General features: G+C 37.4%; 1 protein-coding gene across 12 annotated transcripts; it reads left to right on the top strand.

Moving 5' to 3' along the window:
• Positions 1 to 576: 576 nt before the first annotated feature.
• On the top strand, positions 577 to 27,099 carry LOC132295385 (protein MIS12 homolog). 12 transcript variants are annotated; one of them, XR_009478452.1, is made up of 12 exons: positions 585 to 1,023; positions 1,186 to 1,326; positions 1,526 to 1,634; positions 14,597 to 14,725; positions 14,843 to 14,900; positions 15,062 to 15,181; positions 21,135 to 21,230; positions 21,332 to 21,470; positions 22,722 to 22,859; positions 22,972 to 23,094; positions 23,996 to 24,136; positions 24,212 to 27,098. XR_009478452.1 is itself a non-coding variant. In XM_059793641.1 (10 exons), the coding sequence occupies exons 4-10, from the start codon at positions 14,604 to 14,606 to the stop codon at positions 23,031 to 23,033; spliced, it is 735 nt and encodes a 244-aa protein (XP_059649624.1). In that variant the 5' UTR covers positions 585 to 1,023; positions 1,186 to 1,326; positions 1,526 to 1,634; positions 14,597 to 14,603; the 3' UTR covers positions 23,034 to 23,200. The 12 variants fall into 12 exon arrangements, 9 of the variants coding, with proteins under 9 accessions (XP_059649633.1, XP_059649624.1, XP_059649628.1 ...); XR_009478451.1 differs by having other exon boundaries at positions 23,996 to 27,099; XR_009478450.1 differs by lacking the exons at positions 23,996 to 24,136; positions 24,212 to 27,098 and adding an exon at positions 23,223 to 23,633.
• Positions 27,100 to 27,219: the final 120 nt, after the last annotated feature.

The raw sequence follows: 27,219 nt of genomic DNA, 5'->3' as shown, positions 1-27,219 counted from the left end.
TCAAGGTCGTGCAACCCTTGTATCCAACCAACTACAAAAAAGAGATCGAATCAGATAACCTTATTCTTTGGAATATTATTACAGAGGATTGTACTCTAATTTTTTTAAATTAATAAAATATTGTATTTTGCTCCATATTGGTTCTTATTTGCAGATTACAAAATTTGTGTGTACATCATGTTATTATTTGCATTATGTTTTGATTAGAAAGTAAGTTTGTTGAAGCTATTAATTTAGAGCTTGTGTACTACTAGGGAATGAGGTGTCAAGTGATTTAAGGATTCCTTTGTGCCCTCCACCGATTATACTTTGTGTATAATAGTGGGTGATATGATGTTATCACTGTATTAAGAACAATTAAGTTTTTTTTTTTTTTTTTAATAAGTTAAGAGTAGTTTAATAAAATAGGTGGTCCAATTTCACATTCGTCATACTTTTATTAGTTGAGCATGTTGACATATGAACAATAGAGAATAATACTATCAATACACACCTCGCATAACCAGTTTTGACAAGAGAGAAAAAAATATATATATATATCTACATATGCATAGCGAAGGCCTTCATAATTAGTAGGGTCGGCGCTACCCTGCCCTGACCCAAGGCAGTCGCCTAAGCCACCAGAAAAAGGGAAAAAAAAAAAAAAAAAAAAAAAAAAAAATTCGGGCAATTCATTTCAGCCTCCCTAATCGCCTCCATCTCTATTATCGTTCTCAACTTTGAACTTGCCCTCTCTCTGTCTCTGCAACTGCAAACTACAAAATCTATAAGAATCAGAATTTCAAAATCCATATACTTCAGTTTATCTATCTGTCTGTAAGAATCAAAATTTCAAAACCTATTACCTATATCAAAACCCATAACGGCATATCATTTCAGATTGTTCAAATAACCAAAACCCATATCCTTTAGTTTCCATCTTCTGCTGTTCCAGTTCGGTTCACCGTTCGCAAGCTTCAGCTGCTGGCCCGCTGTCTCTCAACTCTCGAGCTTGCCCCCCTCTCTCTCTGCAACTGCTAACTTGTAGGTATGGGTTTTGTTTTGAAATTTTTTTTTTTTTTAAATCAATTAATTAGGTTTGTAATTCTTATTTTGCAAACTAAATCCTATTTGGTGAAATTTTTTATGATCATTTTTATATAATTTTTTTTCAGATAATGACTGAAACAGGATCTCCCTTTGCAGGATTTGAAAGACTAATTGTTAAATTTGGGTTGAACTTGAGTCTTGAACAAGCTGAAGGCCCTTATCGTGGATTATAATTTTTATAATTACAGCATCCTACGGTCCTACCATCTTTTAGATTGCTTCCATCACTTCAGATTGGTAAGTCATTTATTCAATTATTCAAAATATACATATTTTTTATTCCAGTTTTTTCCATGCTAATAATAAATTGGATGTTAACCACATCAAGCATAAATCTGTCAATTAATATGGGCATCGAATTGTATATGAAACAAAGTACAATATAAAGTAACAAAATTTATTAATACATAAACAACAAAATTTTCATTTTTTGTAGACTTTTGTGCGTTGAGCAACTTGGAGGAGCTTGATTTTAGTGTTGGTGTGAAGGGGCTGATTACAGTAAAATGTATTATAGTGTCATATTCATTGCATTGCATTTTGAGGTAATCTACATTTTATTTCAGTAAAACAAATATATATATTTTTTAATTCTATAACATCTATTTCTGTTTTCTTTTTTTCTTTTTTTTTTTTGTGTTGTTGTTGTTGTTGTTGTTGTTGTTGTTGTTGTCATTCATGTCTACAAGAAAATTTGAATCTGGGCATGAAAAAAAAAATTTGATTCAATCTCAAAAAGATGTTATTCATAAGCTTTTTAGGAACAATACACAAACAGAGAGTTTAGTTGAAGATTTGGTGAATGAAGAACATAGGAATGAAGAAAATCTTAATGAACATGGAGATTTAATGAATGGAGATAGAAATGAGAATCAAAATGAAGAAAATGTGAATGAACTTGAAGATTTGGTAAATGAAGAATATATGAACGAGAATGATAATCTTCCTTTAAACATTAATGATCCAGGAAATTGAAAAAATATTGATAAAAAAATGAGAGATTTAGAGGTCCTCCAAGATATGCTAAACTTGAAAATTTTCCTAAGGATTCAAAAAATAGACATTTATTTTTGTGCGTGTGAAACTTTATGTATAAAGGATGTCATGCGTTCTTTTTTTGGAAGTCGCTCGTTTGCCTCAATTGTTTCAGGGTGGATTCGCGAAATCTGCTTCCACTCACAGAGGTGACTTGATCTTTTTGGATGATGACTCGGTTGGTAAGAGAAAGGAGGATCTAAAGACTTGCTTGGTAGGAAAATTCGATAAAGAAGTGGGGAATAGAGATCAGATTGCAGCTTAGCCTTCTTGGGTATGGAATGTTTCGCCGGCGGTGGTTGTCTCGCCTTTGCCAGATTCTTTGTTCCTCTTTCAATTTCCATCTAAGGTGGAGGCTGAGAGAGTGCTCAAGGAGGGACGCCGCGACTGGGAGAAGGTCACTTTCTAGGTGGATTCGTGGAATTTTAGGGTGGGTTACTCTGAGGTGTTAAAAGAGAAGGGCTGAAGAAAGTTTCGTTGTTTGGCCTTCCTCTTCACCTTTGGAACCATGCTCTTTTTTTTACGGTTGGGGATTTGTGTGGGGGGTTTATTTGGGTGGATGCTGATGAATCTGTTGATGCTGAGAGGGTTCAGATTACCGTGTCGGATGTTTGTGCTTGCCCGCCTTTCATTTTTGTTCATAATGACCAATTTTGCTATAAGGTGGCTGTTTGGGAGGAGACTCTTCCACAGCTTGTCCAGACGACGAACAACCTGGAAAGGGGTGACGGTTCTCACTTGCTGAAAGAAGAGGAGTGGTTGAGGTGGGTTTCCATGGGTGAAAAAAGGATGGAGGAGTTTCAGCGATGGAAGGAGTGGAGGATGAACTGTGGGATCGAAACACTGCTTGCTTCAGAAGGATCTTTACTCAGCGTAGGAGGGAAAGCCATTCTTCCTCGAAGGTTGGTGGTCGGAATCTTGGTCGCCGGGATTTGTAGAGGCGGCAGATGTTTTTACAGATTGGGAACGAAGGTTGAATCGAGTTGGGTCTCACGCGTATCGGGCGCATAGATAGGGAAGCGATAGTGACCACACACGTGGTTGGCGCAGAAATGGCAACCGTTTTAAGTGGGATACAGCTGTATCCAATTTGAATTCTGGCATTGGGGCGAGGAAAGTTAATTTGGGCTCAGGTGGTGGTGGGCTTGCTTCCGAGCCCGTGATTGGCTAGCGGGTGGGGCTATTGTTGTGCGGGATCATGTCTCATTCCCTGTGGGATCGGTTTCTGGGCCTAACTTTAATAAGGTCCAAGGGTTTATGATGTGTGGGATTGATAAAGGTGTGGAGGCCCCTATTTACTCTGATGTTCCCTCAACTGTTTTGGGTTGTGGGCCAAGTGTCGAGCCCATTGATCCTGGGCCTATTTTGGGCTCTGGACTGGAAGTGGCCAACTAGTTTGGACCACTTTCTGTTGCTAATCCATCTCATTTGTCTGGTTCATCGCTCTTTAAAGACGGATGGCGTGCTAAGTATCATTCTCAGGGGCATCGACTGAGATTTAAGAAGAGGATTCTCCTCACGGCCATGCGAAGAAATCGGACTCGAAAGGAGAAACAAAAATGAGTTCTTATTTTAGACTCTCTCCCGGGTAAGATGGTTTCTTGAATTGTTCTTCGCATGTGGTTCCTTCCTCTTTTTCCCATTCTTTTTCTTCTGATTTTTCGAGGAGATGCTCTGAGGGTGTGTTGAGGCCGGGGTTTTCTTTGTCCAACAACCTTTCCTCTAATTTGAAGGATGGATTGGAGAATGGGTGGAAGGATGATGTTGGGGTTTTCCAGGTTGATGGGTTGGGTCCATCTCGGTCTGTGGTTCAGAAGGATGAGAGTGTCACAGTATATGTGGGACGTGATTTGAAATTTTGCTTCGATGATGCTTCAGCGACTGTGTTGTTGAGTCAGTTATGGACTCATTTGGCCTTAAAGGGTTTTTAGCTAAGAAGCACCGACACTCCAAAATGGACAGAGAATCCGTGTCCGACACGTGTCGGACACGGACATGCCTTAGACACGACCCGACACGTGTCGGACACACCAAAAAACTGTGTCTGGAATTTTTAATTTTTAATTTTTAATTTTTAATTTTTGGATACGGCTCGGACACGGCATGGACACTCCGTGGACACGGACACGGCACGGACATTCCGCGTGTCTGGAATTTTTTTTTTTTTGAATGCTGATATGTTATGTTTTTTGTTTTGTACTACTCTTTTGGTAATGTAAATGGTAAAAGTCCTAGGTCAAATGATGGATAGGAATAGATGATAGTACATTAACTTATTTTTTTTTATCTTTTTTGGGGACTAGCCTTTAGGTTTTTGTGAATGTTAAGTGCTAATAATAAAGTCCTGAATGTTAAACAGTCATAAATGTTAATAGTCCTTTCTGTCTATGCTTTTGTATTTGGAATAAAGTTGCAATGATGATTAAATGATACTAGTTATTATTCTAATGTCTTATTTTTTATTTGGTTTTATAAATCTGCAACATTGTTCTTTTATAGTTTATTAGTTATGAGTTATGATTTGTGTTTTTTTTTCATTGTGAGGTTGATGAAAAATAGTAACACTTAGTAATTTTTTAAGTACTACATCATGTGTGTGTATATATATATATACACACTATTTGCCGTGTCCTCGCCGTGTCCGTGTCCTAATTTTTTTGGATTTGCCGTGTCGCCGTGTCCGTGTCGTGTCGTATCTGTGTCCGTGCTTCTTAGGTTTTCAGTGTGGGACGAGTGGGTCTTTGGCTGCTGAAGAAAAAGGGACCCTGTTGGCTTGTTATTTCCTTTCCTCGTCAGTCTTTAAGGATGGGGATGGTGGATCATGCTCTTCTTTTTTTGAGGATTTGGGGTCAGGTCAGTGGAATGGCAATGAGACGAATTTTGATTTCTTTTCTCCTTTGGCGATTGTTTATCTGGATGAGGTCTTTGAGGATGGGGGCTGGTTTTGATTCTGGAAGGGCTGATATGGAGGAGAATTGGGTGAGGGAGAAAGGAATTGAGATTGGCTATTTGCTGGGAGTTTTTTTTGAAGGTCGAATGGAGGAGGCGACAAATATGTTTTTGGAGGTTCTGTCTTCTCAACATTTGGATAGAATGGGTGGTAGGGAAAGTAGGGGGAGTCTGCCGGGGGAGATAGAGGTGGAGAAGAGGGGAGTGTTGAGCCCAACGACACTTGTCACTTATGAAAGAAGGAACAAGGGTTTTAGGGAGAAGGGTTTTGGAGGGAGGGATGAGTCTATTCGCTCGGTTGTTTCCTTATGAAGCTACAAATTCTATCATGGAATGTCCAGGGTCTCAATAACTTGGCTAGAAGAAAAGTGGTGAAGGCGGTGATTCGTAAAAGGGGTGGGCATGTAGTGTGTTTGCAAGAAACAAAGATTGAGACGATGACGGATTTGTTGGTGCGTAGTTTATGATGAGGTAGATTTGTGGAGTGGTTTGCTCTGGATGCTATTGGCTCTGTGGGTGGTGTTCTTGTGATTTGGGATAACCGGTGGGTCTCTATGATGGACTCTTAGGTTAAGCTTTTCTCTGCTTCTTACATTTTCTCTGTGTTGGAGGATGATTTTTGTTGGGTTTTTCTGGCATTTATGGCCCTACAGAGGATAGTGTGCGTCATTTACTTTGGGCGGAGCTGGGAGAGGTTCATAGGAGATGGTCTTTGCATTGGTGTATTGGCGGGGATTTCAATGTTGTTTGTTCCCCATTTGAGAGATCGTCAGGTGGTAGGTGGATGGTCGAGATGCAGTCTTTTTCGGAGTTCATTGATGTTTTTGGTTTGATTTATTTGCCTTTGGTGGGTGGGCCCTTCACTTGGTCTAGTGGTCATTCTCCTCCTACCTTCTTAGACTTGACAGATTCCTGGTGTCGAGTGATTGGGAGGAGCACTTTTCGGATGTTATCCAGGCCACTTTAGCTCGTCCTTTGTCTGACCATGTTCCTTTGATGTTGGATTGTGGTAGGTTGCGTAGTAGAAGATCCCCTTTCAGGATTGAGAATATGTGGCTTCGGGCTGAGGGTTTTCTGGATCATATCCGTTCTTGGTGGGTGGGGTAGAATGATCTTAAAGTCTGAAACAAAGAGGTTTTCAGTAATTTTGCGTGGAGGAAGAATCGAGTTTTCTCTGAGATTGTAGATATTGATAGATTAGAGGGTCAAGGTTTTTTGACAGATTCCTTGAAACTTAGGAGGGTGGAGTGTCAACCAGAGTTTGCTGAGATTGCTGTCATGGAGGAAATTTCTTGGAGGCAAAAGTCTAGAGCTTTGTGGCTCAAAGAAGGTGACAACAACACGAAATTTTTTCATAGACTTGCCAATGCTCACAAAAGAGGCAATCATATTGGGAAGATTCGGGTGGATGAGAAGATGTTTTGCAAGGAAGAAGAGATTTGTAAGGGTTTTGCTGATTACTTTTTAGTTTTGTTCTCTGAACCGATTAGGTGGAGACCTTTACTGGCTGGGCTTCATTTTGACTTTATTTTAGGTGAGGAATGTTCTTTACTGGAGGTGCCTTTCTCTAAAGAGGAAGTTTTGTTTGCTTTAAAGAGCTGTAACAAGGATAAAGCCCCAGGTCCAGATGGCTTTTCCTTGCGATTCCTTTTAGAGTGTTGGGAAGTGGTCCAAGATAATATGATGGGCTCTTTTCATGCTTTCTATGTTCATGGCTCTTTTGAAAAAAGCTTGAATGCCACTTTCATTGCCCTTATTCTGAAAAAAGGAGGTGCGCTGGATGTTAGGGATTTTTGTCCTATTAGTTTGGTGAGTTGTTTTTACAAGTTGCTTGCCAAAGTCTTAGCCTCTAGGCTGAGGAAGGTGCTGGATGGCGTCATCCCTGATTCTCAGAATGCTTTTGTGGGAGGCCATCAGATTTTGGATTCTGTTCTTATTGCTAGTGAATGTGTGGACTCTAGGTTGAGTAGTGGGGTTCTGGGTGTTTTGTGTAAGCTAGACATTGAGAAAGCTTACGACCATTTGGAGTTTCCTCATCTATTTGATGGAGAGGATGGGGTTCGGGGAGTGATGGAGGAGATGGATTCTTTTTTGTATCTCTAGTGCGCGTTTTTCTATCCTTGTGAATGGAGCTCCGACGAGGTTTTTCTCTAGTTCGAGGGGCTTGAGACAGGGGGATCCACTTTCTCCTTTCCTTTTTCTTTTTGTGGTGGAAGCTCTTAGCAGGTTGTTGAAAAAGGCTGTTGATCTGGGATTATTGAGAGGCTTTCGGGTGGGTAGAGATATTGCTAGTCAGTTGGAGATTTCTCACTTGATGTTTGCGGATGATACTTTGGTTCTTTGTGATATTGATGAGTCCCAGCTGAGACATTTGAGATGCGTTTTGATTTGGTTCCAAGTTGTCTCTGGGCTTAAAGTGAATGTTGGAAAGAGTGTTTTAGTGCCGGTTGGGGATGTTCCTGATATTGAGATGTTTGCTCAGATCCTCGGATGTCGCACTAGCTCTTTTCCTATTTCTTACTTAGGTTTGCCTATAGGTGCTCCTTCAAGATGTGTGGGGAGTTGGGATCCGGTGGTGGATAGATTTGAGAAGAGGCTGGCGGGTTGGAATAAGCAATACCTCTCCAAAGGGGGGTGGGTCACTCTGATCAAGAGCATTCTCTCTTGCCTTCCCACATATTTTATCTCCCTTTTTTAGATTCTTTCTTCGGTGGCAGAGATAATTGAGTGTTTGCAGCGGAATTTTCTTTGGGGAGGGAGAGGAGAGGAGTTCAAATATCATCTGGTTCGATGGGAGTAAGTGTGTCGTCCTTTTCGGAGTGGAGGTTTAGGGATTCGAAGGTTGTTGCCTTTCAATATGGCTCTTATTGGGAAATGGCTTTGGAGATTTGGGGTTGAGAGGCTTTGGCTTTGGAGGAAAGTTATTGCCAGCAAGTTTGGGGAAATTAGTGGTGGGTGGTGTTCTCTTGTGGTGCGTAGTCCTAGGGGTGTGGGGTTTGGATTTGCATTCGAAAGGGATGGGACATTTTTCGTAATCATGTTTGCTTTTGGATCAGGGATGGTAAGAGGATCAGATTTTGGGAGGACCTTTGGTGTGGGGAGCTTCTCCTTGCTCTCTCTTTCCCTCGGCTTTACAGGGCTTCTGACAGGTAGGCCTTGGTGGTTGACTGATATCACCTTAATAAAGGAAGACTAACTTGGGACATTCAGTTTATGAGGCATTTTCAGGATTGGGAAATTGAGGAGGTCACTCGTTTTTTGCAGTTACTGTATCGACAGGTGATATCTCATGAGGAGGCTGATTGTTGGCTTTGGAGTCCACACTTTCAGGGTCGATTAGAGGTGAGATTTTTTTTCAGGTGCCTTTGTGTTGGGGAGGGTGGCACTTTCCCTTGGAAGGCTATTTGGGGCTCCAAGGCTCCCCTTAAGGTGGCCTTCTTTGCTTGGACGTCTGTCTTGGGTAGGATTTTAACTCAGGATAATTTGAGGAGGAGAAAACAGGTGGTTATCAATCACTATTAATTGTGTCGTCGCGATAAGGAGACAGTGGATCACCTTCTGTTGCATTGCAGAATGTCCAAAGATTGTTGGGATATGATGGTTGGGTTATTTGGGGTCCCCTGGGTTATGCTCTGTACCTCTAGAGGGTTGATTGAGCTTGGAGAGGTTTCTCTGTTGGGGCGCTCATCCGGGATGCTTGGAGGGCTACCCCTCTTTGTGTTTGGTGGTGCATTTGGCTCGAGAGGAATCGGAGATACTTCGATGGCAAGGAGAAACCCATTTTTATGCTTAAGTTCCCTATTATTTCTACTCTCTTTTGTTGAGTCTTAGGAAGAGATTATCGTTTTGTTGAGGAGATTGTTATTTTTTTGCTCTCTTTGAAGGCTTGAGGCTTTTTGTGGCCTTTTCATCTTGTTTCTATGGGTTTCGCTCCCCTTTGAGCATTTTTTTATTAAATTCTTACTTATCAAAAAAAAAAAAAAAAACTTTATGTGTGAAGGGCCTCACATTAAAGTTCGCCTGGGGCCTCTTGAAATTTTTTCAGTTTCAGAGTCTCCTTGTAGTAAAGGGTCACGTTTTTTAGGGGTTTTAATAAAATTCAAATAAAAAAATGTTTTCATGGTGTTGAAGTGCCGTTAATATTTGCATATATTAACGAGGCATTTGTCAAACTTTAACCGGATAAAACCTCTTCTTATTGAAGGCTAAAATTCCACTTTTTAGGGATTCTTTTCGTCCCGTAAATAAGTCCACAAAATTTCCCGCCCACAAAATTTTCCACTCCCACGCCAAACTCAACAAAAGCCACTCTTTTTTTTTTAAAAAAAAAAAAAAAATCCCTTCCATTCCTGCGAAACCTTTTGCTGCCCGTTTCTACTCCAGCCAAAGCTTCCTGCTCAAATTGCCCTAATGGCTGACAAAATCGACTGGTCGCCCAAAATGCCCTAATTGCAATTTGTTCCGGCTAGTCCAATGCTCTAATCCTTTTCTTTCTTCCTTTATTTCTGTTGAGGAGGCTTGAAGTCAGAGAGTTGAGTTAGAAACCATCTCAACCTGTTCCGACCCAAACCAACGCAGAGCTATTTATTCAACCCTCTCTCTCTACTCTCTAAGGATCCGAACACATCTTCATTCTTCAGGTAATCTTCAATCCCTCTTTCACATACATTTTTAGGGCCTTTTTCAATCTCTCTTTCTCAAACATTTTTAGGGCTTTCTTCAGTCCCTCATTCTCAAACATTTTTAGGACTAACACATGGTTTTTTTTTTTTTTTTTTTTTTTTCTCTCTCTGGTTTTATTGTAAATTTTGTTGGCTGAATTTGCTTTGGTTTTGGCTGGTTTTGGGTTTTCTTGTTTTCCATTTCCTAATTGATTGAGTTTATCTTCATATATATTTATATATATATACATATTTTTTTGTATTCGTGTACTATATATATTGTATGTGCGTCCGTTTGTCTTGTGAACAAAAAAAGAAATAGGAATTTGTCTTTATGTTTTGTTTGGATTTGGAAAACTTGTGATGAACTTCTTAATTTAATTTAAATCAACAGTAGATGAACTTCAATCTGTCAATTGGTGCCAAATAACTTATTTCTAGGGGCAAGGATACTACTTGACGGGCGGTCACTATATTGATCACGGCATCTCAGTCATATTTGAAACAAATCATCACTATAAAATACTCCGTTAGGGGAAAGCAAGCCCATTATTTCAGCCAGTTCATGGCTTCTTCTATACCTTCTTTCTTCAGCTTAAGCTAACCATTTTGCAATCCTAAGGTGAGAAAATATCCCCATATATATGATGATCATATCCCAAAGCTTCCAAGCTGAAGGTATGTATATATACTCTTCTATTATATCCTTTTCAATTGATATATATATATGTTGGATAACATGCTTCAAGATGAGCTTAACATACATACAGAAATGATGGATTTCATTACAAGCTAGCAAAGAAGTAGCAAAGAAACCTGCGAACATAATTTGAGCTTTACGTGATCTGTTTTGGGATCCTTATACGGGTCCCGTAGATTAGTCGGGGCTTTCCCGGACACTCCGATTATTGAAAAAAAAGTAGCAAAGAAAAAGGAGTTTTTTTTTTTTTTTTTTAATGATAATTAGAATGGGTTTTAGTTAATTTGTTGGTTGTCCCTTACTTTGATTTGATTGGAAAGTCAGCAAATATTGTGGATACAAACTTGAGGATTCTTAGAGATAGAATAGAAGAAGGAAGGAAAGTTTGGACATGCATTGCAGAGTCTATAGAGCTTGCAGGTTTAGTTAGTGCTTTACCTGGGCTAGCTTGTCACAGGTTCTGCATGCATCTTTCTCATTTCCTTCATATATATCCTCCATATGAGTACAAGAAGTGGACTTACAAATCTGTGAATATATGTATGTATATCAATCCTTTCTTGTCTTATGATTGTCAATTAATTATAAGCTTTCTAGGAGACCCGGAGAATATATAGTTTTTATAAGAATTTATATATATTTGTATGACATATGTTGTGTACTGACCTCTAGAAGCTTATGTTGTCATGTAATTATTTGCATTATGTTTCGATTAGAAAGGGAGTTTGTTGAAGCTATTAGTTTAGAGCTTTTGTACTACAAGGGAAAGGGATGTCAAGTGATTTACGGATTCTTTGTGCCCTGCACCGGTTATACTTTGTGTATAATCGTGGGTGATATCATGTCATCACTATACCCAGAGCAATTAAATTATTTTTCTATAAGTTGAGAGCAGTTTGACAAAATAGGTGGTCCAATTTCATAGGACGATGTATTTTTAGTAGTTGAGCATGTTAATGACAGTGACATACCATATCATAATGAGGTATTGGTTAGACATACTCTGATAAACACTTGTTCTTCTTGGCACAATGACAAATTAAATTAACCGTATTTGGTAGAACTAAGCAGAGAGTTAAGCTTACAATTAATTAATCAAAGCGACACATCATATAAATGTATTACTTATTTGCTCTTGCTGCATTATACAATTTGGACATAGGAACAATGGAGAGTAATACTATCAATGCAACCCTCGCATAACCAGTTTTGACAAGAGAGAAAAAAGAAATGTCTACATACCCATACTCCATAGTGAACGCCTTCGTAGCCCAAGCGGGGGCACTACAAGAAAAGTGGGTTTTTACAAGAAGTATTTAGGGGGTTCATTTATTTTGCCTCGTAGAAATTACATTTTACAAGGTTCATAAGGGGCTCCTTGTAGTTGTCACATAAAGGGCTTTCACTGGATTTTAGTAGAATCCTCGTAAAAAAATGTTTTCAAGATGTTAAAGTGCCCGTTAATGTTTGCATATGTTAACGAGGCATTTGTCAAACTTTAACGGGGTAAGAGCCGTCTTGTTAATGAAAGCTAAAATTCCACTTTTAAGGGATTCTTTTCGTCTCGTAAATAAGTAAAAAAAATTTCCACTAACTCAATTTCCCACTCCCGTGCCAAACTCAGATAGTCAGCCAAAGCCACTCTTATAAAAAAAAAATAATAAATAAATAAAAAAAAACCCTTTCATTCCCACGAAACCTTTTAGCTCTACACCCGTTTCTACTCCACCCAAAGCTTCCTGCTCAAATTGCCCTAATGGATGACAAAATCGACACTTGGTCTCCCAAAATGCCCTAATTTCAATTTGTTCCGACCCAGTCCATTGCTCTAATCCTTTTATTTCTTCCTTTATTTCTGTTGAGGAGGCTTGAAGTCAGAGAGTTGAGCGAGAAACCATCTCAACCTGTTCCAACACAGACCAACGCAGAGCTATTTATTCAACCCTCTCTCTCTACTCTCTAAGGATCCGAACACATCTTCATTCTTTAGGTAATCTTCAATCCCTCTTTCTCAAACATTTTTAGGGCTTTCTTCTATCCCTCATTCTCAAACATTGTTAGGACTAACACACTGTTGTTTTTTTCTCTGGTTTTATTGTAAATTTTGTTGGCTGAATTTGCTTGGTTTTGGCTGGATTTGGGTTTTCTTGTGTTCCATTTCCTAATTGATTGGGTTTCTGTTTTTATTTGTATTCCTGGACTATATATATATATAGTATGTGCGGCCCTTTGTCTTGTGAACAAAAAAAGAATTAGGAATTTGTCTTTATGTTTTTCCCCTGTTTGGAAAACTTGTGAACAGAGAAATATATATGGATTTTTTTTTTTTTCTTTTGAAGAGAGAACTTGTGAATAAAGAACTTTGGAGAACGCAATGACAATATATATATGACCCACATATTCTAAAGGAAACTGAAACACTTCAAATTCTCACAGAAGATAAATCCGATTCTAAATAAAATTACTTAATCACAAAAATGAAAATTAATTACTTAATCACAAAATAATTTTTAGGCAATTTCCAATGAAAACTCATTATGGACATTCTGCTATTGTACATGGCCAAGCTTTAAGTTGTAAAACAGGGAATTTTTTTTTTTTTTCTATTCTGATAGTTGTGTCAAACAAATAGAATATCAGTTCTTAATTTTTATTTCTCTCTCTATATATTTATGTTCACAATAACTTGTACATTAAAATTTAGAACTAGAGAACAACTTTATACTTTACCTTGTTTAATTTTTTTGGACTATTTCTCTCTCTAAGAAATATTTTCCTTCTTAATTTACTCCTTGATTTTTCATTTCTACCTTCTTCCTGTTCTTTTGTGCGTGTGTGGAGTCTGCTAAAAAATTGGCGTAATATATATTCATGAAAAACATGGCATAATTTCTGATGAAGATAATTCATGAGCAGCATTTGTTTTGTCATAATATATTATTTTAAAGTAGTTTGAGAAAAAAACAAAAAAGAAAAGAATAAAATTGATGTCATCTTAATTGTGGATGAACGCGCGCGCGCACACACACATATATGTATATATCATACAGTAGTTATTTTAGAAATATCTAAAGAAGAAGAAGAAGTTTCAGAGATCAAAATTGTTTTTAAAAGTACTAGACACCATCTGAGCAAAAGTCAAAAAAACACTTAAATATATATGTATAGACACAAAACAATTTGCCTCATTCTAAAAAAAAGCAGCATGGAATATTTAATTAAACCAACAAAAAAAAAGGCTTGTAGTTTTTCATGAATAGAGAGGAACCATTTTGAACTCATACCCATATAGTGTTAAGTCATGGGTTTGAGCCAAAATATGAGACGTTTGGGGCTAGGAATTAATTGAAATGTGTTCAATTAATTGTAACTGAGAAAGGGTCAGTGGTAACTGAGAAAGGGACAGTGGTAGTACTTGGACTGGTAGTAGTTGAAGAACAAAAGATTGTTGAAGGAATAAAATTGATGAGCATGTCCTTACTTTTGAAATAGAAGTAATGATATGTGTGAGCATGTTACAAACTAGATTGGCACAAGTCTATACTAGTAGACTGGCAGCGGCTTTGAATATATGAAATTGAGAATAATTTCATTTTTTTTTAGCTGAGAACATATATTAAGTAACTGAAAACATAGGCACATCTCATTTTATTGATCATAGGCATTTCAGCGGCTGTACTGCCAGTAGCAGTAATCCTACTCTTTTTCTAATTTCACCTCATTCATCTGCTTTTCTTTTTCTCATTTTATGAAACCATACTGATATTAAGACTTGTGTGGAAAACAACAAACCCTACTAGTGAAATCTTTACTCCTACTAAAAATTCTTTGATAAATTCCAACAAACCCAATCCCATCTCTAATATATATAAGAAAAATATATTACACATGTTTAATTAATTTATTTATTTTTGGGTCCTTTTGATTCTTCTATTGAAATTAAGGGTTGGGACAATCTTGACTGTCCCTTTTACCATTATCAAAACACTAGCCGTTCCTTTTCTTACCTTTTTCCAAAAAAGGAGTCACATTTTAAAGCCCTCGTCAGAATTCAGATGCAATACTATTTGTGCAACAGAGTTCATTTGGCGGGAAAATAGCTTCGATTTGAACTCTTTATACTCTCTCTCTTAACTTTCTCTCTCTATTCTCAATCTTCAAGTGTGAAGATGGAAGGAAGTGAAAGCGAGGCGATTTTCAATTCTCTGAACCTAAACCCCCAGCTTTTCATCAATGAGGTCCTTAATTTAGTTGATGACTTGGTCGATGGGGCTTTCGACTTCTATCATCAGTAATTCTCTCTCTTCCGCTTTCTCTCTCTATATATGTATATACATCTACATTTGTTTACTATTTGAATTTTCTACTTTATGAACTTAAAGATTATGCTCTACTCTTGCTCATGTAGAGAGGCATCGACACTATTGAAAGTCGAGGGCACAGATAGATCCGAGGATTTAAGCAAGGTAAACCCATTCTTTTCCTTTTTATTCTTGTCATATTTAGTATGCCGTGTGTGTTAATTCACTGATTTATGCTTAATTCATCACTTGAATGGAGTGTTAGTGCTTTTCTTGTTCTTTTTAGGGTTTGCATACTTTTGATTTTGTGATTGTTGTATTCATAGGGTGTGAATTTCATTCAAAACATGATTCAGTCTGTTCTGGATAAGCGATTGGAGATGTGGGAGAAGTATTTTCTTCAACATTGCTTTAGCGTTCCACAAGGATTTTCCCTACCCAAAACCGTATGTCTTCTAATTTGAATAGTTTTGGAGTTAGTCATTTGTATGTTCTTATATATTTATGTATCGTTTGCTAATGTGATCTATGTTGATGCAGTGATGCAATTCTTTATTTTATGATATGTTTGGCCTGCAAAGCAGGAATGAAATGAGGTAGGGATGGAAAGCAAGTGAGAATGGAATGAGAATGGTGATGAATGAAATGGTCATTCACATTCCATTGACAAAATATATGTAGGAATGAAATGACCATTATTACTGCAGTGTTTCGTTAGACCGAATTAAAGTGTTAATGAAATAACTTTTAAATTGATTTCTCTAACATAGCCTAGACTTGTCACTATTTTGAAAAGCTTGGGCTCGGCTCGTTTAATTAAAAGCCAACCTCGATATCATATTTGTGTTTAGACTCGTGTTCAAGATCGTTTTGGCTTGTTCATAAACTTGTATGAGCCCATAAAGTCTATGTTCACGAGCCTTCGTTCATGAACGTGTTCACGAGTCTATGTTCATGAAAACATATGAGCGCTTACATGAGCGGAGTCTAACAAATTTAGGATAGGTTCGTTTACTGTACGAGCCCAACAAACCACTTTAAAGAGACAATCCAGAGCTGTCCATGGACAGCTCAGTTCGTTTTGAAGCCCTATGTGTAAAGATATAATAGATGACTGGTTTACAACATCTATTATAATACTAAACATTTACAAAAAAACATTGATCACATTGCACATGTCCATCAGATTGGACAAAAGCAGTTGGAGTATATTACAATAATGAGCAGGTAATTATATATATAGCATCATAGTTAGAGAAACAATCTCCACTTTGGGCAATGAACATTGTCGGTGAAGTTAGTGCTTGTCTTTGCTAGTATACAAGTTCAATTGGGTTCTTTAGAAATCTATAATGGCTAGTATAGGCTGTAAATGAACTGAGCTATTTACGAACAGTTCAGAATGGACTCATTTAAAGCTCGACTTGAGCTCGTTCATTAAGTAAACGAGCCAAGTTTGAGCTTGATTTTTGAGCTCTTTTAGTAAATGAGTCAATTCAGAATATTGTTAGGCTTGGCTCGTGTAGACTCCTAAACACTAAACTCATGTAGGTTTGTATGTGTTCTTGAACCTACGAAGTAGGTACATGAACACGTTCATAAACGTAGGCTTTTTTAGGCTCATTAATGTTGGCTCATTAACATATTTTAATGAATATAGACTTGCGTAAGCTTGTACAAGTTTATTATGGAGTTAAAGCACGAGCTCAAATTGATGGCAAACACAAATATAGTATGAGGTTAACTTTTTTATTAAACAAGTTGAGCCAAGTCGAACCCTTTCCATTCCAATCACAAGCAGAGCTTGAGCTCAACTTTTCAACCTTGGCATGATCCCAAGTCGAGTCTGAGCTAAACCTACAAATGGACAAGGTGAGCCCGAATAGACTAAAGCTTGGCTTGGCTTAGTTCATTTTCAGCCTTAGTTGGTTGGCTTTAATTGGTTTCTCTTGTCATATGGCAATTTTATATATACATATATTTGATATAATATATATCAAATAACGTTTTGGCAGATTGTGTAAAGATAAATTTGGCCTATAGCAACTCTATAATACTAACATTTTGTAGAAACACAGATCATGTGGCGAACATTCATAAGATTGGACAAAAGCAGATGAAGTATATCACAACAATAAGTAGGTAATTATTTATATAGCATTCTAGCTGGAGAAATAATCTATACCCTTTGGACAACTGGACACTGTTGGTGAAATCAGTGTTCTTTGCTGGTTGAAGGGTCTTCCATTGGAAGTTTGCAAGCTAAAATTGTCCTATGGCTATGGATGGATGGGATATGTTTTGTGCCATTTTTGGGATCCATTGGGTCATGCTGGAATTCGCGAAGAGCTTGATTGATGCTTGGGGAGGATGTCCAGTCTGGTCCCAAGTTAGAGATGCATGGTGGGCTGCCTATATTTCTTTGTGGTGGACCTTATGGAGGGAAATGAATGGGAGATCTTTTGATGGGGTTGAGTCTCTTGTGGCGTGTTTTGATTTTTTATGCGTAGTTCTCTATTCTTTTGGGTATAGGAGTCAAATTGAAATCTATGGAGATTCTTGTCTTTTGTGGATAGTTTAAGGCTATAGTTTTTTGGTTTGGGTAGTTGCTCTTGGTTGTGCCCCACTTTTGGGTGATTCTTCAGGGGAGGAAAGAATCACATGGGGGGGTCTCCCGAGGTCTTGTCCTGCTTGATGTTATAGGCGTAGATGGAACCTCAGCTGTGGTCCGGATTCTGCTGGGGTGGAAAAGGGTGGGTTCAGCCCGTACGTCCTCTGCTGTTCTATCTTTCGGTGCACTCATTTGGGCATGATGCGGTTTAACAGTAGAACAAACTCTTTGGTCACTTAGAGTAGGCCAGCTTCATGCAGATGGATCTTTGCCATTACACAGCTCCTCAAGCGTGAAGGAGAATGAAGATTCCCGTTGGGAGGAAATTGGAGCAATAAGAATGAAAGCCTGAATAGAGCCTTTGAAGATCAAGGCAATACTTGAGATGACACCTCCACCTTCATCTTTACAACAGTGCGACCTGGTGGGACACCAATCTCGACAGCCGAATACACATAAATCGACCACCCTCTGGTCCTCTAACCGGTTTGAGGCCTCTAATGAATGAACTTCTTAGTGTTGGGCCCAGATTCTCCGCTTTTTTGGCTATGCCTTTGTCTTCTTTTGTCTACTTCAATGCGGATGGATGTGTGCGATCGAAAGCACCAAGCTTGAAACTCTTGCAAGGAATGAGTAAGAATGACTACAGGCCCGCCAATACTGCTATTACAGAGGGAGAATTGGTTAGGTTTGAAGGTCATTCTAGAGCACAAACTCTAGTGAGCCTTTACTATGAAGGCTACGTCCAAATTTCATTTAAGGGGAAGGCCAAAAGCAGCATCAGGGAGCTCTTCCAAGAAGAACTAGATTACGCACTATCGGATGAGTCGTCGATGCTTAAATTATGCAACCACACAGACTACTGGTATAACTTGGCCTCAGAGTTGGATATAGTTACTTGACAGACAGGAAATCAGAAAGAACTCCAACCCAGCACACAAAGTAAAAAATCACGACACAGATTTTACGTGATTCACCCAAAATATGGGCTACGCCCATGGCTCACACTAGTTTCACTATCTCCGGTGAAATGCAAGTGCTGGTTGTACAACCCTCTCCTCATTGTTACCCTAACCAGGCAGCAATGGAGGACGACATAACAAATCATTAGATCAACTAATTCAGAATTTGGAACACAGTCGCTGAATTCATTCATAACAGGAGGCAGAAGGACCATCGAGAAAGGGCCATGAGAGCCAGAGGACTTTCTTTACAGTATAGCCGTTGTTAATTCATATTAACATTATCTTTCTCGTCCATAGCAATACGGAAAGGAGTGGCTAGTTTTCATGTAGGAGAATACCCGCCCTTGCGCAACCCTTTCTTTGGTCCTTTGCCGAATGATTCTTTCTTTCCTCAAAGTTTTGGATATGATGCTGAGCCAAGAAGTGGAGACCATGAAATAAAGTGCCCTTGATATAACGAAGAATGTGAAGAACAGCAGCAAAATGAGAGGAAAAGAGCAGACATAAACTGACTAAGTGAACAGCATAGGCAACATCAGGTTGGGTAACTGTAAGATAGACAGATTGCCAACTAACTGGTGCCTAGTGGCGCCTATCTAAGGAATTTAAAGCATACAATAGTACATGAGTAGTAAAAAGTCTTAGACACGGGTCCAATCTTGATGGAAACTATGTACTTAGAAGAGGTCACTTTTCTCACTAAGCAAAGGGTTAATACCCAGAATGTTGAAGCTGTACAGCTGAAGTGACCACTGGACTAATCAACCAGCAACCGGCCCACCAAAAAGAATACCAAGATCGAGTCCTAGACAAACCCTTAGTTGAACATCCGGCCATTCGATTCATGCAATGAATTTCAGATCTCTTGTGAAGTTCATTTCCGGTCAAATGGAGCAAATTGGTTTTTTACCCAATCTATATAAATATAATATCAAAGAACATTGCGCCTGATTGTGTAAAAATATAACAAATGATTGGCTTAAGCATGTCTTATAATACTGACATTTTTGTGAAAGCATTAACCATATGGCAAATATTCATTAGATTGGACAAAAGCAGTTGCAGTATATCACAATAATAAGCAGTTGCATCGTAACTGGAATAACAATCTCACACTTTGGGCAACTGAATTTTGTCGGTGAAATCAGAGTGTTCTTTGCGGCCTGAAGGGCCTTCCTGTTCGTCGTTTACAACTTCAATTAGTCTCTTTAGAAAGCTATGATTGGCTGGGTGGCTCTAACTTAGCTGCTCTTGTGATCTGACAATCTTATATATATTCCCTCATCTCAAACTAAACTTGCATAACTTCCAAGTTTTGAAGTTCATCCAAAGCCTATTTTAATCTACATGCCGAATTGGCCCAATAATTGTCTAGTTGAATGAAAAACCAATGGAGCTCTCAAAACTGTGCTTCCATGAATGGAAATTACAACTAAACTAATAAACAAGAATTTTTTTGTAGTAACTAATAAGGAAAAAAAATAAACAAAATCACCAGATATAGCATGAAATAACTTTTTCAAAAAAATTAAATAAATAAAAAATAAAACTACCAATAGTGATCTAACATATCAAGGTCCAAATAGAAGTTATTCAAGTATCCAAAATCTATGTTACATGGACTCTTTCAAAGTAGATGAGCGCTTGTTGGATACCTAATACTCGGATTGGGCATGTAGGTTATATTCGTTCTGGTTTCTCATGTGGAAAGAAGGAATTCTATCACTACTAATTGGTATCTTTATCTATGCATCAATGACGATAGATGCATTCTTCATTGTTTCAGCATTACGGCAAACCCATGTCAAATATATAGCGGATTTTGGTGCTCTAGCCGAAATGAACCTGTGTCGGACTCCTAATACCCGGATGTAAGTATGTGATATGTGACACTTTTGGTTTGATATGCAACTAAAAGATATATACAATGGTTCAATTTTATAATATTATTGCTTAAAAACAAGTGAAATGCTCAATATAAAACTAAGTAACATAAAGAAAAAAGTTTATTCCATAATATAAAATGGACATATCAGATAAATGAATATTTAGCAGTGTTCATGCGTGCTTCTGTTTAAAAAATAAATCTACTGTTTGGATACACACCCGCACCTAACACATGTACCTAAGATCTGGTAACATAGTCCAAACCATAGTTATTTAACTAAGCTTCCATTTCCTCATCACGAGTTGTAAAAAGGATTAAAAAAAAAAAACCTTGAGTCAAGTACGATCATGAGCAAGTCTAGTAGTTGATTTATGTCACTTAATTGTGCTTAAGCATGGTAACTTCTTCAATTCTAAAAGAAGAAAAAAACTTCAATTCTTCATTAGCTTGTGTCTCAACGCATAGATTGATGCATCTATAGTTGAGTAATGCGTTACTAGATGACTCCATCTTTGAGCTAATGAAACACGACCAACTCTTTACCATTTCAATTATCATTTCTTCACCACTTTCGCTTCTCTTTCTTTTCTTTTTAGAACTTGTTTCTCTAGCGTTTCCAACTATGAGTGATTGAGCAAATGACATAGAATGATTTGATAAAGAAAATGCTGCAGTTTTTGGGGCCTCAAGCACAAAGTTTAAATGTGGCCCAAGGCCAAAAAAGAGCTGCAATTGTGTAGGCTCAGCCTGGATTTATTGAATTTAATGAATACAAACTGATTTTAGTTAGTGATAGCTTGGATTTTAGATTTTGCTTTATGTCACCCTTTCTGTAATAAATTTGATACTAGTTGACTTCAATTTTTAAGTTCTCCTTGCTTACTACTGTTTTTATTTATTTATAGCTAAAAAGTACTTTTAAAATGTCTTTTTAGAATGAATCACCTGGTGGCAGCTCAACAGATCGTACTGTTCTCAGTGACCCAGAGCCGGATGTGCAGTTAGATTCCTTGAGAGATAAACTTGATTTGGTAATAAGGATTATGCATTCGGAAGTACTCCCTTGTGCATTTATTGGTTGATTCTTTTATTTTTCTCATGGATTTCCTTTTAATTTTGATTTACCACCCAGGTTGGAAAGGAGACTGCTGAGCTGACCAGAGAGCTCCAATCGTTGGAAAGACAGTCTGCTATAAGCAATCAATATGCTGGGCCTGTTAATGAAGCACTACAGTTATGTGAGCGACAGTCTGTTCATGACATGTTCCAAGGTATTTAAACAATCAATTAACCATGTCTTTGATTTAGTAGCATCACAACAGAAACTTGTACTATTAGGCAGGCTAGTAGCTTACGCTGGTATGACTAAATCTTGTTTGAGGGGAACAATGTTTAAATTTTAGGGGGGGTGTGGAATGCTCTTAATTCCTGGGATAATCATCCTAGTCGCCAATGTAACTTAGAAAATTACTTTTGGATCCGAGTGTGTGCCTGTGTGTTTATTATGGTTTTGTTTTTTCTTGATTTGATATTTGGATATATGCTACAGAAAGATGGAAATGTATATCTCATGATTATAGTGTTTCATTTTTGTTCGGTCACAGAGGGATATCTCCAGCCAATTGCTATTTTAGCCAGGTTTCCACTACATGCACATTGAAATAGTTTTAACTTCTAACCAAATAATATATAGTGGTTGAGTGAGATCAAAGAGTTTTTATTTTTTTGTCCTGCCCCTCCTCCTCCTCCTTCATGGAGTAGGTATAAGGTGCATCGGGCATACCATTGGTATGCCCAACCAATTAAAATGCACCATTCAACTTGGTTCAGAGAAGTTTTGATGAATATATGGGACCAACCAACTTGAATGGTGCATGTGGATTGGTTGGGCATACCAATGACTTGGTATTCCTGGCCCTAAGAGTTAATCAGCTTGGGTATTTCGAATCAACATGTCAGGATTGCCTTCTATGTCTCTGCTGGGGGGTGTGGCGGAGGTGGGATTTGATATAACTGCGTGCGCTATTTAGTTATATAATCCATTTCTTTAGGGATGTTTAATTGTTAATACGTGCTAAGGAGTTTCTCTCTTCTCTCGGGTCAAGTCATTTAAAGGAGATCTATGAAACAACATAAGCCTTTTTTTGGGGGCAGAGTTTATAATTGTGTTATGGGTACAATTCTATCAATTATTTAGTTTTGTAGAAATTCAAGTTCAGAACTAACTTAACCAAGTTGTGGACTTCATTCGGATGCTTTCAATAAAGTACTGCGCTTGCTCTAGGTTCTATTCCTGAATTTACTGAACCTTTATTTGTTATGTCTAGATGAGCTTGAACTTTCTAAATGTGCAATTTTTGTTGCTATGATTTTGAGTCTCACTCACTGGAAAGAGAAATTCTTGCAATGAAAGTACACGGACTTTCTAGCTACAGTAATTGTGAAGATTATCAGTTAATAGTTTAAGCTGAACTGAAGTTTCTCAAGTGACAAATCTTCAAATAGATTATTGCTTCCTGCAGAGTTGACAAGAACTGCATCAGAGCTTCGTACGAAAATGGACAAGTTGAAGACCAAAAGATTGGAGGAGACTCAATGCCTTAGAACAGAGAGGATGCACGTACGAAACGGCGATTTGTTTAGGAAGAATCGTGGCAAAGGTTATGCTTATGAAAGTTGGCAAGTTAATTTTCTTATAGTGCCCCCTTCAAGTGAAATGAATTTGAAGGAAATCAAATATATTAGTGTCAAATGTTGCATTTTGCTCTGCAGGCCTCTACAATGCAATGTCGGAAGAACTTCAAGAATTCGTAGCCAATATAAAGAATGTGTGAACCTTAACTATTGTTCATCAGCCTTTCTGTACAGAAGTTCTGTGTTGTGTTTTGTGGCCAAGTAAGAACAGTTGCGCATTTTGTCTGATTGGATTGTAATGTTTGCATTAAGAGTCATCATCTCCCACCGAATGAAACTATGGATTAAACAATTTGCTTTGATTTTCTTATCTGTGCAATGATAAACAGGTTTTTGAAGATTTTAAAGAAGACAAGTGACAAGAAATTGTTGATTGAAATTCTGTAGGGAAACACAGTACACCACTCAAGGACAATATTGCTATGAGCTCTTTATTAGCTGTGTCCAGCAAATGTGGAGATCGAAATTAAATAAGAAAAAAAAAAAAAATTAAACCCCATCGCTGGACGATGAAAAAGTTTAAGAATCCAAAAAAATAAATAATAGCTTTATTGAATCCATTAGCATTGTTTGTTAATCCCAGTTGCATCTTTGATGGCATCAGCTGCTCCTTGAATGTGGCTTGTGAATGTAAATCTATGAATTTGGTCATACTATCAGAACTGTCTTATGCTTCATGTATGTAATTTTGTTTATTTGTTACAGATATATGCGTTCCTTTGTTTATTGATTCTTTGGCAGACTCTGCATTATCTCTTGCCCTATCGGCAACTTGGTCTTTCTTAGCCTGAAAGAGAAAGCAATTCAAATTTAGTGTTGCACATTGTATCGAATGTCACATTCATTGCACATTGTATCATCTACCTTGACTATACAATGTATTTGTTCATTGAATCATGTCTTTTTACTACGTGATCATGTCATTCTAAGAGCCATTTGACTCTATTAGGTAAGTAACAGTGCATGTTTATGGCATGAATGAATTGCGAAACTACTTGTCTAACCTGAGTTTGGCCCTTGGCCTCTCCAGCTTGGTAGCTAAGATTGCTAGATTGATCAGCCATTGCCGTTTTGTTCTTAGTTTTCTGTCTTTCTTTGTAAGGTTGAACCAACAAGCTACTTGAGACTTGAATGAAGGATTTTTGTGAATGGAAATGGAGATGTTGGCATCAGCCCATTGCCTTTGACAAAATTAGCGTGGTTCGGATCAAGCCTCTCGAAGCATGTCAGTCTTTAAACACAGGTGAGACTTGTGCCTTTGCAGAATTTGTGTGGAGTTTTTCTAATCGACTCATTCGATTCATAATTTCAAATGCAGCTGAGATTTTAGTGGGGGAGTAGAACAACACATAATGGGACAGTATGGGGTACTAGAAAGTTGAAACCCTTGTTGTGCTTTTAATATGCTTCGCAGAGCGCAGAGATAATAGGAATGTATGTTAAACACCTTTGCTAGATCGTTGTGATAGGATCTCGTATATTTTAGAACCACCAGTGGTTTCCATCTATAAAGCATAGACAGTTCTCCTAATAGTGTCATTGCGTTGTCGGACACGATCTAGACACATGTAAGGCATGGTTAGAAGAAGTGTCATGAAATTTGAATTTTGATTTTCTAATCTCTGGTTGGACATGTCTGGGACACTTTTAGAACACTTTCAAGAAATAGCCCTTTGTGAAAGAACTCCTAGCCTTCTTCCAAGGATTTGTCTGAAGCACTAATGCTGGTATAGGTGCCCTGAATAATTCAAAAGCCTAATCTACTGATCACTAATCGAAATCAAAATTGAAATAAAAATTTCAATGTACTCACGGGTGTTACAGTTGCATCCTGTGATGGTAATGAATACGCGAGTGTACATACAGGTAAATTCGTAAGCATGTATTAATTTTGTAATTATTTTTCTTAGAATACTGAGATTCCAATGCAATTTTAAAATATATTACAAATTAATAATATAAAATTTTTGAAAAAAACAGAGAAACATCTAGATCTAAATTTAAAATTAATGATTTCATTCATGATTAGTGAATAAAATGAACAAAAGTTATTTATTACTATTTTTGATGTATTATTATTATATTCGCGTTTTATTTTTGTGAGATTTTCTGTATCGTGTCATACCATTAGAAATGGAAACGGGGCGGGTTTGGGATAGGTTTGACTAAATCTTATTCCGCTCCGTTGAAAAATTATCCATACCATCCATGCTCTTATTTCGAGACAAATTTTTTAACCGTTATACCATTTGTCCTGGTGGGGTAGACAAACTACCGACTCCACCCAGCACACTTTGTTTAATGGCGGGGTAGATTATACCGAGAGTAAAAGAATAGAGAGTTTTGAATTTCAAAAAGTCAGTTAATGATATAAAAATAAAAATAAATAAATAAATAAAATTATGAATTTTAAATAATAAGCGAGGCCCAAATTTGTCGTCTATCCATTTGCATCCTAAAAAATAGAAACCTATGACTAGAAAAAAGAAAAAGATAAAAAAAGAAAAAAAAAAAACTATATGTATATGTTATGATACATAGAGCTGCAACTATGACAATAAAATGAGATATAAAGAGGGGAAAGAGACCGGAGTAGAGATATAAACACGGGGGAGAGATATGAGTAAATATAGGGTGAGTCATGCATATCATGTCATTAGTATACTTGATTAATAAAAATTTAACAAATCAGTTTATGAATAGCAGCTTTGAACACTTTTTGTTAAGTAAATACTAATGACATGGCATATACGGCGCACCCAATATCTTATCAAAAGAAAGAGTATCAAACTACAGTGGGGAGTGAGGATGAGTTGGATGACTTTGCGAGATCTCTATTCTTTGTCGGCCTCGATCACCAGTGAAGAATCGAATGACATCGCAAGCTCACACTTTCAGATCTGGAGTAAAGGGACGTCACAGCTTCAGTTTCAGTTTTTCAAACCACAAATCATATTCCCTCTAAATAATTGCATCTTCTATACTTGAAAGATTATAGATATGTCTCAACTAGTCAAGAGTGAACCTAATAAATCATTAATATATAATTTCCAATCCAAATTTTAAGTGAGTTTTGATTTTAAAAAGTGTCAACGATTATAAGCAAGGCCCTAATTTGTCATCTATGCATTTGCATCCTAAAAAATAGAAACCTATGACTAGAAAATAAAATAAAAGATAAAAAAAGAAAAAACTATATGTATATGTAATGATACATAGAGCTACAACAATGACAACAAAATGAGATATGGAGAGGGGAAAGAGTCAGGAGTAGAGATATAGACATAGGGGAGTGCATCCCATGTCATTAGTATGCTTAATTAATATAAATTTAACAAATCAATTTATGAATAGCATCATTGAACACTTTTTGTTATGTAGGGAGACCCATTTCATTATATGATGAATTTTCATTAGTCGGACGTACTAATGACATGACATGTCCGGCTCACCTCATATCTCATTAGGAGAAAGAGAGAGTATCAAACTACAGTGGGAAGTGAGGATGAGTCGGACGATTTCGCGAGATCTCTATTTTCTGTCGGCCCCGATCACCAGTGAAGAGTCGAATGACATCGCAAGCTGACACTTTTAGATAGGGATGTCACAACTTTAGTTTCTGATCACAAATCATATTCCCTCTAAATAATTGCAACTTGTATACTAGAAAGATTATAGAAATGTCTAAGTCTCAACTAGTCAAGAGTGAACCTAATAAATTATTAATATATAATTTCCAATCCAAATTTGAAGTGAGTTTTGATTTTAATTACTGTAATTGCTCCTATTTCATTTAAAGGCCTACCAAATTCGTTCTACCAAGAACCCGTACGTACCATGTCCATAAGTATCATTTTTAGGTTGCGATCCTTTCATGTCCATAGTAAGTGGTTTCACTCTCTCTTTAAGAAGACCATGAAAAAGCCTGTTTTCAGCTATCACCTCATTTAATCCCCATCAACAGTCTGCACACACCTGGCTGACCCTACATGCATTAGTGCCACGTGTCAATCTTAGTACCAAATTCAATATGAGCCTAAAAGTACTTGAAACTAGAAAAATTAAAGTTGTCTATAGATCACAGAATTTAAAATTATTTAAATCTTTGGATAAAAAGCCTAATTCCTTTTAAGGCCATGCAAACATCTTCAACAAAAATTGAAAAAAAAAAAAATTCTTTAGTCTTTCCATGTTGCACTTCAAAAGGACGGATTATAATAGTGTGTTGTGTTGACATAAAGGTATTTTATTGAATAATTCAATTTGAACATAATTCGTTTAAAATTCGTGTCATAAATTATCAACACTAATTCTATTTGTTTATTA

Source organism: Cornus florida, unplaced genomic scaffold (genome assembly GCF_030987335.1).
Source record: "Cornus florida cultivar Cherokee Brave unplaced genomic scaffold, ASM3098733v1 CherokeeBrave_3.0.0_Hap2_Chr02, whole genome shotgun sequence".
In the NCBI taxonomy this organism is placed as follows: domain Eukaryota; kingdom Viridiplantae; phylum Streptophyta; class Magnoliopsida; order Cornales; family Cornaceae; genus Cornus; species Cornus florida.
The sequence above is the reverse complement of the archived record's forward strand: the minus strand, read 5'-3'. Positions and strand labels throughout refer to the sequence as shown.